This window comes from Hypanus sabinus, chromosome 18 (genome assembly GCF_030144855.1).
Source record: "Hypanus sabinus isolate sHypSab1 chromosome 18, sHypSab1.hap1, whole genome shotgun sequence".
Classification (NCBI taxonomy): domain Eukaryota; kingdom Metazoa; phylum Chordata; class Chondrichthyes; order Myliobatiformes; family Dasyatidae; genus Hypanus; species Hypanus sabinus.
In genome coordinates, this window is record NC_082723.1 from 65,417,887 (window position 1) to 65,435,460 (window position 17,574).

A 17,574-nucleotide genomic window follows, 5' to 3' on the forward strand; every position below is an offset into this window, starting at 1 on the left:
GAGGTCGGTGACCAGTGGTGTGCCTCAGGGATCTGTTGTGGCACCCCTACTCTTAGTGATTTTTATAAATGACCTGGATGAGGAAGTGGAGGGATGGGTTAGTAAATTTGCTGAAGACACAAAGGTTGGAGGTGTTGTAGATAGTGTGGAGAGCTGTCAGAGGTTACAGCGGGACATTGATAGGATGTAAAACTAGGCTGAGAAGTGTCAGATGGAGTTCAATCCAGATAAGTGTGAGGTGGTTCATTTTGGTAGATCAAATATGATGGCAGAATATGGTACTAATGGTAAGACTCTTGGCAGTGTGGAGGATCAGAGAGATCTTGGGGTACGAGTCCATAGGACACTCAAAGCTGCTGCACAGGTTGACTCTGTGGTTAAGAAGGCATACGGTGCATTGTCCTTCATCAATCGTGGGATGAGGTTTAGGAGCCGAGAGGTAATGTTGTAGCTATATAGGACCCTGGTCAGACCCCAATTGGAGTACTGTGCTCAGTTCTGGTTACCTCACTACAGGAAGGATGTGGAAACCATAGAAAGGGTGCAGAGGAGATTTACAAGGATGTTGCCTGGATTGGGGAGCATGCCTTATGAGAATAGGTTGAGTGAAATCGGCATTTTCTCCTTGGAGTGACGGAGGATGAGAGGTGACCTGATAGAGATGTATAAGATGATGAGAGGCATTGATCGTGTGGATAGTCAGAGGCTTTTTCCCAGGGCTGAAATGGTTGCCACAAGAGGACACAGGTTTAAGGTACTGGGGAGTGGGTACAGAGGAGATGTCAGGGGTAAGTTTTTAACGCAGAGAGTGGTGAGTGTGTGGAATGGGCTGCCAACAACGGTGGTGGAGGTGGATCTGAAAGGGTCTTTCAAGAGACTCCTGGATAGGTACATGGAGCTCAGAAAAATAGAGGGCTATGGGTAACCCTAGGTAGTTCTAAGGCAGGGACATGTTCAGCACAGCTTTGTGGGTCAAAGGGTCTGTATTGTGCTGTAGGTTTTCTATGTTTCTGTTTCTATTGGCCCACAAGGCAGATAACAGATATAACATCCCAAGCCTGTGACCTTTGATCGACGTTTGGACAAATGATCGCCAAACTAAAACATGAGTTCGTTTTCTCACCCCAAAGAATGGTGTTTCCAGTATTTTCTGACTTCATTTCAGAATCTGAAATCCATAGGGTTTAATTATTTTCAACCTCAACAGAACTCCATCCTGTTTATCGACGGTCTTCTCTGAAGTTAATCTGTAAATTAGTTAATTGCAGTTAACTGAGACCATTCGAACTGGTTGCATTACCATCTGGTATGGTCAGCCAAGTACAGAGAATTAACGTACCAACCACTCATCAGCAGATACAGCAGAATTGGGTGCCCTCATTTTAAGCTTACAGAAGGGTGGGGGAAATTTGTCCTTGCGAAGTTATAACTTGTTCAGATTCCCTTTCAGTTTTGATGAGTCTTAAAACAGGTCATTCTAGCAGTCGGTCAGATTTACTGCTGAAAGCTCATCAAACTTTATTTCATATTCACAGTATTGGTCTACATGTTCTCCTATGGGTCCCTGCACATAGAGGTGTCGAGGGGATTGAGCGGGTTGATTGTTTGACCAAAAAAGCTGTTAAAAGTTCTGCCGTGGATATAGACCTTCCACTAAGCAAACCAGAAGCTAAGGGGGTGGTGGGGTTAAGAATTAGGGAATAAGGCAATAATTGTGGGATAATAGATATAAGTGGAGATGCCTCTACAGAATGCATAAAACTATTGGATTGATGGGAGAAGAGGATAAAACAAGAAGGGAAGGAATCATATTGATTCGATTTAGAGTTAGGCAGAGTATGCTTAATTATTCCTTATATCTTGTCAGAAAAAAATCTTTCTGGGTTGAGGAGGTTTTGTCAGCATTATGAAACAGTTACTTACTGCCCTGGTCAGTCAGGGCAGCAGTGAAGGTCCTCCATCTCTGGCGGTGTTCAGGGCTTCCTTCATCGTGTCAGTAGCTTCCTCTCGGTTCTCACTACTGTCAGTCACACAAGTCCCGGGTGGGGACTCAGAAATACCGTCACACTCAGATGTAGAAGGATTCTTCGTTGCTGTTTACGTAACTGTTTTGTTTGACCGGTCAGGGTTGTTAGCCCTGAGCTGAACCCCCGAACCTGGAGGACCGGTGGACCACTCTTAGTCTGTCCTCTACCCCACCCGTGGGTGACCCTAGCAAAAGCCAAAACATAAAGCCCTGACTCCAGCCATCAAGGCTCTCTGGGTCATTGAGGCATTGAAGCTTCCAAACCCTACAACAAGGTTGTGGTCCTCTTGGAGGGTGACACAGTTGACCACATTCTATTACAATGTGAAGCATACAAGCTTGAATGAAATCAAATGCAGGCTTCTCTACTATATTTGGGGATTAAGTTATGGGAGTGACTTTAATTCACAGTACCATCTTTCATTATTTACAATCTACAGGGCTTTTTGGGGCAATCTAGCTTTCAGTAAGTAGTGTGGGTTTTGTTTCCCAGCTCTCTGAGCCACACTGCAGCCCAGTTGATGGCGGTATTACACCTTGAAGTTCGACTGCCAACCGTCATAAAGTCGGGACAGAAAGAAGGGCAGCGCTGAGAAGTGATACAGGCACTGGGAACGGTGGAGTGCAGCTGGTGGGAATGTGATTGGCTGGAATGAAGGCCGAGAGGAAGGGGGAGATGCAGTAAGTGCGGGAGACTCCGTCGGCTGGTTTGAACTGAGTCCGACCGGGGAGGGAGTGACATTTTGTTTAAAGCGAGTGGCAGAGTAGGAGTCGGAGCAACAGGCCCAAGCACAGATGCCATCTCTTTGGTTCTTCACACTTTCCTGGAAAGTCTGGACAGCAAAGATGCGAACATCAGAGTGTTCTTTATCGACTACAGCTCAGCATTTCACACCATCGTCCCCTTAAAACTAAATAGTAAACGCCAAGACCTGTGTCTCACTACCCCCTTGTGCAATTGGATCCTGGGCTTCATCACTTGTCGACCCCAGTCAGCTCGGATTGGCAACTACATCTCCTCCACAATCTCCTTCAGCACAGAAGCACCACAGGGATGTGTGCTTAACCCCCTGCTCTACTCACTTTACACCTTTGACTGCGCGACTAAGTACAATTCCATCCCCATTCACAGGTTTGCTGATGACACCACTGTTGAGGGCTGTATGGTGATGAATCAGCATACAGGATGGAGATTGAAGTCTTGGCTGAGTGGTGCAGTAACAAAAACCTCTCACTCAATGTCAATAAGACCAAGGAACTGATTACAGACTCCAGGAGAGGGAAACCAGAGGTCCATAAGCCAGTAATCATCGGAGGTGGAGAGAGTCAGTAATTTTAAATTCCTGGGTGTCACTATCTCTGAGGACTTGTCTGAATATAATTGTGAAGAAGTGTGAAAGTGCCTCTCATAAGAACATAAGAGATAGGAGCAGGAGTAGGCCAATCGGCCCCTCAAGCCTGCTCCGCCATTCAACAAGATCATGGCTGATCCAATCTTAACTCTAGTTTTCACCAAATCCCACAAGGCAACAGTGCCAACCAACAGGGCACCATGCCGCCCATTTTATTTTATTATTCATCCCGCCCAAACCCATGTGATCACCCGGGGGGGGGGTGGGGGGGAACCGATTTGCCAATTGAGGAGAAAAAATCTGGAAAATTCCTCTCCGACACGTCCAGGCTATTGAAAACTGGTCCAGGAGATCACATGGCTGATCTAAACCAAGCCTCATGTCCACTTACCTGCTCGCTCACCGTATCCCCTAATGCCATTTTTATCCAGGAAAATGTCTATCTCCGTTTTGAATTTATTGAGTGGAGTAGCTTCCACAGCTCTCTGGGGCAGTAAATTCCACAGCCCCGCCACCCTCTGAGTGAAGAAATTTCTTCGCATCTCAGTCCTGGAACGGCATCCCCTTATTTTAAGATTATGCCTCCTAGTCCTAGTTTCACCCATCATTGGGAACATTCTCCCCGCATCCACCCGATCAAGCCCCTTCACAATCTTATGTGTTTCAATAAGATCGCCTCTCATTCTTCGGAACTCCAATGAGTAGAGTCCCAATCTACTCAACCTCTCATCATACATCAACCCACCCATCCCCGGAATTAACCTAGTGAACCTTCTCTGCACTGCCTCGAAACCCAGTATGTCCTTTCTTAAATATGGACACCAGAACTGCACGCAGTACTCCAGGTGTGGTCTCACCAATACCCGGTACAACTGCAGTAAGACCTCCCTGTTCTTATACTCCATCCCCCTAGCAATAAAAGCCAGCATTCCATTGGCCTTCTTGACCACCTGCTGCACTTGCATACTAACTTTTTGTGTTTCCTGCACCAGGACCCCCAGATCCCTTTGCACAGAAGCACTTTCCAGTTTCTCTCTATTTAGATAATAACTTGCTCTATTATTTTTCCTGCCAAAGTGCAAGACCTCACACTTGTCAGTATTATATTTCATCTGCCAAATGTCTGCCCAATCACTCAGCCTATCTATGTCCCCCTTCAGGGTTTCAATGTCCTCCGCACTCATTACACTCCCTCCCATCTTTGTGTCATCAGCAAACTTCGATACGTTGTACTCAGTCCCTTTCTCCAAATCATTAATATAGATTGTAAAGAGTTGGGGTCCCAACACCAACCCCTGTGGAACACCACTAGTCACCAACTGCCAGTCTGAGAATAAACCATTTATCCCAACTCTCTGTTTTCTGTTAGAAAGCCAATCCTCCACCCATGCCAGAATATTATCCCCAATCCCATTATTTTTTACTTTAAGTAATAATCTTTGGTATGGCACCTTGTCAAATGCCTTTTGGAAGTCCAAATACACCACATCCACTGGTTCCCCTTTATCTACCCTATATGTTACATCCTCAAAGAACTCCAACAAATTTGTCAAACATGACTTCCCTTTTGTAAAGCCATGCTGACTTTGTCCTATTAAGCTATGTTTATCCAAATGCCCTGTTACTGTTTCCTTAATTATCGATTCCAACATTTTGCCAACCACAGATGTTAGGCTAACTGGCCTATGATTCCCAGCCTTCTGTCTATTGCCCTTTTTAAATAAAGGAGTTACATTAGCATTTTTCCAATCTGCCGGGACCATTGCCGAGTCCAGCGAGTTTTGAAAAATTATCACTAATGCATCCACAATCCCGACCGCCACTTCCCTTAAGACCCTAGGATGCAAGCCATCCGGTCCAGGGGATTTATCCACCTTCAGTCCCATTAATTTATCAAGTACCATTTCCTTGGTGATTTGAATCGTAGTTAGCTTCTCTCCCCCTGGAGCCCCCTGTTTATCCATTGTTGGGATATCTTGAGTGTCCTCTACTGTAAAAACTGATACAGAATATTTGTTCAGCGTTTCCGCCATCTCCATGTCCCCTACCATTAATTTCCTGGTCTCATCTTCTAGGGGACCAACATTTACTTTAGCCACCCTTTTTCTTTTCATGTAACTATAAAAACTCTTACTATCTGCTTTTATGTTTTTCGCCAATTTACTTTCATAATCTATCTTCCCCTTCTTAATCAATCTTTTTGTTATTTGCTGCTGATCTTTAAAAGCTTCTCGATCTTCAATCTTCCCACTAGATTTAGCTACCTTATATAACTTTCTTTTTAGTCGTATACTTTGCTTTATTTCTTTACTTAGCCACGGATAACTATTTTTTTCTTTTACACCCTTTTTTCTTCAGTGGAATATATTTTTCTTGATAGTTGCTCGTTCCTCAGGAGTCTGTGAAGGTTTGGCATGTCATCGAAAACCTTGGCAAATTTCTATAGACGTGTGGAAAGTGTGCTGATTGGCTGCATTACGGCCTGGTACAGGAACGCCAATCCTTTTGAGTGGGAAATCCTATTGAAGGCAGTGGATTCAGCCCCAAACATCACAGGTAAAACCCTCGCAACCATCAAGCAAACCTATATGCAACGTTGCCGTAGATAAACAGCATTCATCAGAGATCCTCACATACCTAGGCCATGCTCCTTGCTTTCTGCTGCCATCAGGTACAGGAGCAGCACCAGGTTCAAGAACAGTTACTACCCCTCAGCCACCAGGCTCTAGAACAAAAGGGGACAACAACACTTATTTAAGGACTCTTTATCTTGTTATTTATTGCTATTTATTTTTATCTGCATTTCCACAGTTTGTTGTCCATTGTTTACAGTTACTGTTAGATTTTCCCAGTACGCCCGCAGGAATAGACTCTCAGGGTTGTATGTGGTGGCATGTATGTACTCTGATAATAAATTGTACTTTGAACTTTGAATGACATGAGATTTTGGCTATAGCTGGCTTCCAACACAACATGAGCCTTTTCCCGACGTTGTTTAACCTCTATACTTGGGTTTGATTGTGAATCGCAGCAAATGACCTAGCCGGTGGCTTGGCCTTCCTTATCTCACCGATAGTCATTTTGCCCTCAGCGATCAATGCTGGAATATAGTTGTCTCTATAAATCCAGCCCCCCCCCCACGTTAATCTCAAAATGGAATTGGAGTCCGGCTGCTGGCTTCAGATGGCAACTCCGGTATGTGGCAGGATCCTGGAAGTAATTCCAGGCTGCACGTTGGAATGCAGTTCGGGACTGCTGTCGGCTGGAGAGGAGGAAGGGGCACCCTGGTCACTGCCACTGTTCTCTGGTTGGCCTCACCAGTGCCTTATAAATCCTCAGCATTACGTCCTTCTTTTATACTCTAGTCCCCTTGAAACGAATGCTAACATCGCATTGCTTCCCTCACCACCAACTCAACCTACAAACTAACCTTTAGGGAATCCTGCACAAGGACTCCCGAGTCCCTTTGTACCCCATTTTTTAAAAGTTTCTCCTCCGTTTAGGAAACAGCCTATGCTTTTGTTCCTTCTGCCAAAGTGCATGACCAGACACTTCCTGACACTGTGTTCCATCTGCCTCTTCTTTGCCCATTCTTCTAAGCTATCCAAGTCCTTCTGTAGCCTCTCTACTTCTTCAAGACTACCTGCTCCTCTTCATATTGTCTACTAACTTGGCCACAAAGCTATCGATTCCATTACCCAAATGAGTGACGTATAACATAAAAATAATTGGTCCCTACACAGACCCCTGTGGAACACCACTAGTCACTGGCAGCCAAGCAGAGGAGGCTCCCTTTATTCCCACTCTTGGCCTCCTACCAATCAGTCCCAGCTTTATCCATGCTGGAATCTTTCCTGTAATACCATGGGCTCATAAACAGTTAAATAGCCTCATGTCTGGCACCTTGTCAACGGTCTTCTGAAAATACAAGAACGCAACATCAACTGACTCTGTTTTGTCTATCCTGCTTGTTATTTCTTCAAAGAATTGTCAGGAAAGATTTACCCTTGAGAAAACTATGCTGACTATGGCCTATTTTATCACGTGCCTCCAAATACCCTAAAACCTCATCCTTAACAATTCATCCAACATCTTCCCACCATGGAAGTCAGAGTAACTGGCCTAGAGTTTCCTTTCTTCTGCCATCTCCCTTCTTGAAGAGTGGTGTGACATTTGCAATTTTCCAGTCTTCCGGAACCATTCCAGAATCTAGTGATTCTTGAAAGTTCATTACTAATTTTGTTTTCCAAGATGGCGGCGCGACGCAGCTAGCAGCGGCCACTCCGGAGCTGATTATCCATTATTTGTGAAGTGGGGTGCCGTGCACAATCATAATCGATTGAAAACGGACATGGGAGCATGGAGGAACATCGGGAAATCTCAGGAAGACCTTCTTCGTTGCTGCTGCTGCTGTGAGGTTCAGGACTCTGCTGGGAAGAACAGGCCCCCAGTCCTCGGGATCGCGTTGCCGATGGCCGCTGATGGGGCGTCTTAATACGCTCGACAGAGGATGGTGCTCAGAGAAGCTGTGCCGGAGGGGATGGTTGTCGGCTCGGAGGTTCGACGGACTAGGAGTCCGCTGCGGTCAGGTCGCTTTCGGTGTTTGCTGCGTCTGCGAGGCTGAGTCAGGCGGCGCCATGGAAGTCCATAGCGGGGGTACTCCCTTCTGCCGCCAGCGTGGGATGGCGAGTCTGTCGGGACCCTGGGGACTTGTGGAAACTGTGTGGTGATTTCTTTTGAACTTATAGTTCTTTATCATCTTTGGGCTATTTTTACTGTGCCCATGGTCTGTTTTTTTTTATCAATTATGCTATTGTTTGCACTGTTGTAACTATGTGGTTTTGTGCAGGTCTTGTAGCTTTAGTTTTTGGTCTTGTTTTATCTGGTGGATTTGGAGCTCCTTTTCAGGGAACGCGCTAAGACGGTAGCGCGATATTAATACGCAGCAGCCTCTCCGGACTCTGGATTGGGGATTGCCAAACGTTATGTGGATTTTCTGGTGTAGTTTATTTTGTCATATGCTTTTGTGATATCATTCTGGAGGAACATTGTCTCATTTTTTAACTGCATTGTATTTGTGGTTTCTAAATGACAGTAAACTGAATCTGAATCTGAATTCTAATGCCTCTACAATCTCTTCAGCTTCCTTTTTTGGGGTGTAGTCCATCTGGTCCAGGTGACTTATCTACCTTCAGACCTTTCAGTTTCCCAAGAACCTTCTCCCTAATAATAGTAACTCCACTCACTTCTGCCTCTCAACTCTCTGGAATTTCCAGCATACTACGTGGCTTCTGCAACGAAGACTGATGCAAAATATTTATACAGTCTGACAATCATTTCCTTGTTTCCCATTACTCTCTCTCCATTTTCTAGCACTCCAATATTCACTCTCACCTCTATTTTTCTCTTTATAGATCTGAAAAAATGTTTGGTATCTTTTTTATATTAATGGCTAGCTTACCTTCATATTTCATCTTTTCCCTCCTTGATTTTTTATAGTTGTCTTCTGTTGGTTTTTAAAAGATTCTGGATCCTTTAACTTCTGGATTTTTGCTCTATTATCTGCCCTCTCTTTGGCTTTTATGTTGGCCTTGACTTCTCTTGTCAGCCATGGTTGCGTCATGCTGCCTTTAGAATACATCTTCATCTTTGGGATGTATCTATCCTACGCCTTTTGAATTGCTCCCAGAAACTCCAGCCATTGCTATTCTGCCATCATCTCTGCTAGTGATCCCTTCCAACCAACTTGCTCCAGCCCCTCATTCATGCCTCTGGTAGTCCTGGATGGTGAAGGTCTTTAGTGATGGATGCGGCCTTCAGGAGGATGAACCCACAGAAAGCATCCAGCCGAAATGGGATACCCGGCCAAGTGCTGAAGACCAGTGTTAATTAACTGTTTGTTGAGATCTTTAACCTCTCACTTTGGCAATCTGGAGGTACCCACCTGCTTTAAGCTGGCTTCATTTATCTCGGTCCCCAAGAAGAACGTGGTAACCTGCCTCAATGGCAATCATCTGGTAGCACTGTGATGAAGTGTTTTGACAGGTTGGTGATGAAACGTATCACCTCTGGTGTGAGAAACACCTTGGATCCGCTCAAATTTGCCTACCAGTACGACAGGTGCACAACAGATGCCATTTCGTTGGTTCTTCACTCAACCCTGAATGTCTGAAAGCGAAGATGCATACACCAGGATGCTCTTTATCCTGGCGTTCAATACAACGATCCCCTCAAAACTAACCAATATGCCTCAGTACCTCCTCGTGCAGCTGGATCCTCGACTTCCTCACTTGACAGTTTGAACTGGCAACATCTCCTCCACAATCTTCCTCAGCACAGGTGCACCACAAGGCTGTGTGTTTAGCCCCTTGCTCTATTCACTTTATATTTATGACTGTGAGGCTAAGCACTGCTCCAATGCCATATTCAATTTTGCTGATGACACCACTGTTACAGTTTGAATGAAAGGTGGTGATGGATTTGCATATGAGGGAGATTGAAAATCTGATTGTGTGTTGCCACAACAACCACCTCTCACTCAGTCAGCCAGACCAAGAAGCTGATTATCAACTTCAGGAGGAGGAACCCAGGGGCCCATCAGCCAGTCCTCACCAGAGGATCAGAGATGGAGAGAGTCAGCAACTTTAAATACCTGCTTATCATTTCAGAGGATCTGTCCTGGGCCCAGCGTCGAAGTGCAATCACAAAGATCATCTTCTTACTGCTACCATCAGGGAGGAGGTACAGGAGCCTGAAGGTGTACCTACATTCAGCATGTTAGGAACAGCTGCTTTGCCTCTGCCATCAAAAATCTGAACACTCATGAACACTACCTCACTATATTGCTCCGTTTTCAATATATATTCTTCTTGTAACTTACAGATCATTTTATGTAATATTCCATTGCGTTGCCATAAAACAATAAATTTCATGACATGCGTCAGTGGTAATAAGAGCAAAACACACACACAAAATGCTGGAGGAACTCAGCAGGCCAGGCAGCATCTATGGAAAAAAGTATAGTCGACGCTTCAGGCAGGACTTGAAAAAAGAAGCTGAGGAGTAGGTTTGAAAGGTTGGGGGGTGGTGAGGGAGGGGAGGAGTGGAGAGAGAAACACCAGGCGATAGGTGAAACTTGGAGGAGGAGGGATGAAGCAAAGAGCTGGGAAGTTGGATGGAGAAAGAGACAGAAGGCCATGGAAGAAAGAAGAAAAGGGGGAGGAGCACCAGAGGGAGGCGATGGGTAGGCAAGGAGATGACATGAGAGAGGGACAGGGGGATGGGAAATGGTGGGGGGGGGGGGGTTGGAGGCATTTCAGGAAGTTTGAGAAATTGATATTCATGCCATCAGGTTGGAGGCTACCCAAACGGAATATAAGGTGTTGTTTCATGACAGTGGAGGAGGCCATGGATGGACATAGCGGAATGGGAATGGGAAATGGAATTAAAATGGGTGGCCACAGGGAGATCTGCTTGTTCTGGAGGATGGAGCATAGATGCTCGGTGAAGTGGTCTCCCAATCTACATCATGTCTCACTGATATACAGGAGGCCACACCAGGAGCACCGAACACAGTGTACGATCCCATGGTGTTGTGTCACCTTCCCCAGCAGAACTGTTTGGAGCCCTGAATGATTGTGAGGGAGATGTAGGGGCAGGAATAGCACTTGTTCCGCTTGCAAGGGTCAGTACCAGAGGGAGATCGGTGAGGAGGGATGGATGGACAAGGGAGTCGCGTAGGAAGTGATCCCTGCGGAAAGTAGAAAGTGTGCATTGGGGGGGAGGGAGATGTGTTTGCTGGTGGGATCCAGTTGGAGGTGGCGGAAGTTTTGGAGAATTATGTTCTGGACACAGAGGCTGATGACAAGAGGAACCCTATCCCTGGTAGGGTGGCGGGAAGATGGGGTGAGAGCAGATGTGCGTGAAATGGAAGAGATGCAGTTGAGGGCAGCATTGGTGGTGGAAAGGAAGCCCCTTTCTTTGAAAAAGGAAGACATCTCCTTCATTCAGGAATGAAAAACCTCATCCTGAGAGCAGATGCGGCAGAGACAGAGGAACTGAGAGAACGGGATGGTGTTTTTACAAGTAACAGGTGAGACGAGGTGTAGTCCGAGTAGCTGGGAGAGTCTGTTGGTTTATAATAGACATCGGTGGATAAGCTCTCCAGTAGTAGACACAGTAGGTCGAGAAAGGGAAGTGTCATACCAGGTTAATTTGAGGGCAAGCATTTTAATTTCACTTCCCATTCCCATTCTGATATGTCCATCCCCATCCATGGCCTCCTCCACTGTCAGGATAAGGCCACACCTCATCCCGACGGTGGAGGAGCACCACCTTATATTCTGTTTGAGTTGCCTTCAACCTGACGATATGAACATTGATGTAATGCTCCATCCCCTTTCCCTCTCTCATGTTATCTTCTTTCCCGCCCATTGCCTCCTCCCCCGCCCCTTTTCTCTCTCTTCCATGGTTTTCTGTCTATCTCACCCATCAACATCCTCACTCTTTGCTTCCCCTCCAAGTTTCACCCATCACCTTCCGCTTCTCTTGCCCTTCCCCCCACCTTTCAAATCTACTCCTCTGCTTTTTGTCTCTGGTCTTGATGAAGGGTCTCAGCCTGATATGGCAACTGTACTTTTCTCCCCCCATAGACGCTGCCTGGCCTGCTGAGTCCCTCCAGCACATTGCGTGTGTTGTTCGGATTTCCAGCATCTGCAGATCTTCTCTTGTTTGTGTGTGTGTTAATAAACCTGACTCTGATTCACAGCTGTGGTTTCCTCCTCCTGAAGTCAATACTCAGCTTTTTGTTCTTGTCGTCACTGGGCGAGAGATTGCTGTTGCTACTGCTCAGCCACAGTAGTGCAGTTGTGAGAGCAAAGTTATTACAGCTCAGGGTGTCAGAGTTCAATTCCAACATCACCTGCAAGGAGCCTCTATGTCTTCCCTGTGGAATGCGTGGGTTTCCTCCGGGTGCTCCAGTTTCCCCCCACAGTCCAAAGACGTACCGGTTAGTAGGTTAATGTGTCATAGTGATTAGAATAGGATTAAATTGGGGATTACTAGTTGGTGTGGCTCCAAGGGTTGGAGGGGCCTCTTCTGTGCTGTATCTCAATAAATAATCACACACACCTCCGGGGTCCGTAAACTTCGATAGGAAAAAATTATTTCTCATTTTCACTAACCTCCAACTGAAATTCAGCATTTCCTTCAATTCTCTCTCTCCTCCTCACTTGCTGCTCCCAAGAGAAGGTCCCTGCATTCGAATGGCCTCAATCTCTCCTGCCAGTCGAAGGATGTTCTGGGCCTGGACTCTCTCGATTTTGTGTATTTATATTCTGTTTTCACTCATTCTTTCTTGTTTATGTTTATGCTATTTGATTTTTGCGCGCACGTGGGTGGGGAAGTGTTGATGTTCCTGTTGCCATTGATGCCTTTTTTTGCACGTGGCGGGGGCTAGGTGGATGCTTTTTTTTGAACAGGTTCCATGGTTTTCTTTGTATCGTGGCTGTCCGTGGGAAGACAAACCTCTGGGTTGTATACTATATGCTTTGATAATAAATGTACTTTGAATTATGAACGTAAGCACCAAACCACAGGAGCTCTGGATGCCAAGAGTACAGGCCGACATCTTTGTGAACTTTCAGATGCTGCAGGAAGTACTTTTCCAAGATGGAGCTGAGATACAAAATGCTCTGTCAATTCCTTTGAAGAGAGACATCTGCAAACACCTGGAAACAATTCAGAATTCTTTCAGAAGTTACTTCCATCTTGATGCCATTCAAGATGAACCATAGATCCATAATCCTTTTCTTTTGGATATAAAACTGTATCGAAGACGTTGGTCTTGCCAAAGATGACCCTATTGATCTTGAGACAAAAAACTTACAATTGCCTTCTAAAGAGTGCTATGAAAGCTTTAATTCCATTTGCAACTATATATCTTTCAAACAAGACTTTCAACACTTGTTACTGTGAAAACAAAATCTGACATCGATTGGATGTCCACGATATGCATGTTACTTTGTAAAAGACCACTCCACAATTTAATGTGATTATTCAAGCTAAGCAATGACATCTTTTCAACAAAATTAATTTAATTTGTCTATATTTTAAATGTATAATCTATAGATGTGTTGTAGAGAGTGTATTAACTGGCTACATCATAACCAGGTACCAACGCCTTCGAATGTAAGGTCCTACAAAAGGTAGTGGATTTGGCCCAGTACATCGCAGGTAAAGCCCTCCCAACCATTCAGCACATCTACTTGAAACGTTGTCATAGGAAAGCAGTAACCATCGTCAAGGACTCTCACCACCCAGGCCATGCTCTCTTCTCGCTGCTGCCATCAGGTAGAAGGTACAGAAGCCTCAGGACTCACTCCACCAGGTTCAATAACAGTTACTACCATCAGGCTCTTGAACAAAAGGGGTAACTACACTCATTTGCCCATCCATTGAAATGTTCCCACAACCAATGATCTCACTTTAAGGACTCTTCATCTCATGTTCTCGTTATTTATTGCTATTTATTTATATTTGCATTTGCAGAGTTTGTTGTTTTCTGCACTCTGGTTGATCTTCCATTGATCCTGTTATAGTTACTATTCTGAAGATTTACTGAATATGCCCACTGGAAAATGAAACTTGGAGTTATATATATGGTGACATATTTGCACTTTGATAATAACACTTACTTTGAACTTAAAAGTTCAAAATACATTTATTATCAAAGTATGTATCAATTATACACCCTTGAGATTCATCTCCTTACAGACAGCCACAAAACAAGAAACCTGAAAGAACCATTAAAAAAACCTAACACCCAATGCGCAGAGAGAAAAACACAAATTATGTCAAGAATTGTGCACGTAACGGCATTCAGAACTAAAGTGACACAAAGCCCAGAGCAGGCCACAGCCCCAGCCTCAGTTCATCACACAACAGAACAAATCATCACGGAGCTCGCAGACACCAAGCCCAAAGCAGCTGGAGTTGGACACAAGCAGAGAGTAAACGTCCCGGAGCAGCGAGCAGAACCAGCTCGACTCTCGTCTCTGGTCCCCACACCATTTTCAATCCGTCCAACCTGATATTTAAATTGTCCAAGCACTGGGCTGTCCCTTGCAAGAGGACCCGGGCCCTATCACATCAATACACTCTGGGCCTGGACCCTACCTACCAAAGTTCCGACCCGTATCTGACCTTTATGAATCGGCCTCGAGCTTAGAATGATGCAACCTTGCACTTGGGCTCTGAAGCTCCGCTGCTTCATACGTCCTGACTCCTCACTCCAGCCACTTCTCAACCTTGCTTGATCTCACTCCAACTCTGCCTCGTCTTCGCTGACCTCATCATTTACCATAATTTTCCACAGTAAAGGTGTTATTAATAAAGTATTTAATCGTATTTCTTGCTTTATGAGCCACCAGTAAGCTGCACCTTCAGTAGCAGCATCTTAAACCAGGTGTCTAACGTGTTAATAAAGACACACATCTATTACAAAATCACAAATCTGTTTTTTATTATTTTGATAACTGTATTTCAATATAATCAGTTTCTTTTTTAATCCGATGTATTTTATTTTTTATGTTTAAATACATTATTCTAAAGGGTCCATAGGCTTCACCGGACTGACAAAGGAATCGAAAAGGTTAGGAACTCCTGCACTGCCACCCTTGCAGAGCGACACAGACTCGGGGGGGTTACTGGATTTTAGAAGGGAATATCCATTTGAAGAAAGAGATGGAGGTTTATGTCAGTTTGATTACAGAAGGCACAGTGTTGATGGTTGTGAATTAGCCTGGTGTTGGGGATCAGCAGAGGGACAGGACGGGTGCAGGGTCCCACTGGAACCGGGCGGTGACCGAGGCCACACCACTAGTTTACTAGTATAATGAACAGACATCCACTGACTGATGCTGGTCCTGGACGGGCACGCTGGTAAATCCGTCACCAAATCCAATCGCCTCTTCCAGCTCTGGCGTTGCGTCGCACATCGGACACAAGTGGTTACGGACAGGCGACGACCGCATCCACACGATCAGGTTCCAGCGCTCCCCTGAGGAGATGGGTCGTGCCCCGTGACAGTGCTGACCCCGATGGAGCACGCCGTGGCCCACTGTGTGCTCGATTTCTACACACTCGCTCTGACTCACCCGAACCTGAAACCACGCACAGACAGAGCACATGCTATTACCAACACAGAGCCGGGGGCCAACTGAGTCCTTGTGCTCACAGTCGACAGAGATTTCAAAACCCCACCATATTCTGACAGCCTGCATTCAGGAGCAAGTTTCAGAGCATCTTGGCTCAGTTTGCCACAAGACAGCTACTCATTTCAAATCAACTTCCCATTCCCATTCCGATACGTCTGTCCATGGCTCCTCTATTGCCATAATGCGGCCAAACTCAGGTTGGAGGAGCAACACCCAATATTCCGTATGGGTGGTCTCCAATCTGTTGGCATGACGTCAATTTCTCTAACTTCCAGTAACTATCCCCCTCACCCGTTTCCCACTTTTCTCTTTTGCCATTCCCCATTCTGGTTCCCTTCTCACCCCTCCTCTTCCCCTCACCTATATATCACCTCCCTCTGATTCCCCTCCTCTTCCCCTCTCTCCCATGGTCCACTCTCCTCCCCTGTCAGATTCCTCCTTCTTCTGCCCTTTACCATTTCCACCAATCACCTCTGAGCTTCTTACTCCCCCCTCCCAAACCCACCCACCTTCCTCCTCACATGGTCTCACCTATCACCCGTGTGTACTCTCTCCCCACCCCTGGCTTCCTCCCCCTTTTCCAGCCCGATAAAGGGTCTCGATAGTTTATTCATTTCAATAGCTGCTGCCTGACTGAAAGTAAATTTATTATCAAAATACTCTGTGCATATGTTACCGTAAGCTATCTTGAGATTCATTTTCTCACAGTCCAATAGCCAGTGATCATCTTAAGTCACTTTTCTTGTGATCACAAGACCCTGTTGGAGATTGCCAATGTGGAATGCTGCACATCCGATTTACTGATTTACTGGCGGTCAGCGGGGGAGCTCAGTAACCGCGACCACAGTGAGGACCAGGCCTCAAGGCACGGTCAGCTAGCTGCCCAGGAGACAGGTGTCGGAATTGGTGCGTTCCACCCAAAGGGTGTGTCGTGGTGTCCATGCTGGGCTCAGTGCTGCCCTCCAGTGTTCGCCCAGCAGAGCACAAGCTGTACTGTGCTTGACTGCAGACTGCAGCAACATTCATGGACTCAGACAATTTTTTTGGGGGGGGGGGGGGGGAGTGTGACTATATTTTATTCTTTCTTACATGTGGTTTGAATGCCTTGTCATTGTAAATTGTCCCGTGATTGGGCTAGGATTAAATCGGGGGGGGGGGGGCATGTTCCACACTGTATCTCCATAAATAAAATGTTAAACCTGATTCTGTGACAATACCAGACCGATTCAAACACTTACTAACCCAATGCCAGAATTTAAATGGCCAGGAGTATCACAGTTAGAGAGACAGTGATCCAGGAGAACAGGAAAACGATGTGGGAATCATTAGAGTGCAGACAGTGCAGGCACAGGATGGTGGTTGTGTAGCAGTTAGCATAATGTTATTGCAGCACCAGCAACCCAGGTTCAATTCCCACCGCTCTCTGTAGTTTGTACGTTCTCCCCATGACCGCGTGTTACACTTCCTCCCACATTCTGAAGATGTACCGGTTAGTAGATTGATTGGTCACAAGGGCACGATGGGCTGGAATGGCCTGTAACCCTGCTGTTTCTCCAAATACATAAACAAACTACTTGTGGAACAATAGAAAATATATTTCCTACAGTACCTGCCTCATATCTCCGAAGTAGAGGTTCCCTTTATTAAAATCTTTCCCAAGTGACACATTCAATGTGACTTCAGCATTGTCGTAGTGGAAACTTAAATCTAGGTCTTTGTTTACAGCGTACTTCACTACGAATGCTTTGTGACTGTCCATCGCCTGACCCCCATAGTCTGGGTAAAGAAGTGACGTGATTGGTTGAAGATAATCCTCACGGAGTGGTGTGATAAACGTCTCATCAAACCCAAGTTCGTTCAAAAGTACCTAGGATGGCAGGGGAGACAGAAGAGTTTTATTCTGCACCGTTTACGTCGGCTTTCGAACAACAAGCAGAGACCTTCAAGGCAAACTGAATTTATAATCAAAAGCAGAGGCAGT

General features: G+C 45.6%; 1 protein-coding gene across 1 annotated transcript in view; it reads right to left on the reverse strand.

The window, feature by feature from the left end:
• Positions 1–14,872: 14,872 nt before the first annotated feature.
• ogfod2 (2-oxoglutarate and iron-dependent oxygenase domain containing 2) overlaps positions 14,873–17,574 on the reverse strand; it is a 28,987-nt gene continuing 26,285 nt past the window's right edge. Inside the window, exons 6-7 of the mRNA XM_059994564.1 lie at positions 17,203–17,460; positions 14,873–15,539 (exon numbers count right to left, since the gene is read on the reverse strand). Of these exons, the coding sequence (XP_059850547.1) occupies positions 15,264–15,539; positions 17,203–17,460 (534 nt within the window). The 3' untranslated portion in view covers positions 14,873–15,263. The remainder of the gene's footprint in view (positions 15,540–17,202; positions 17,461–17,574) is intronic.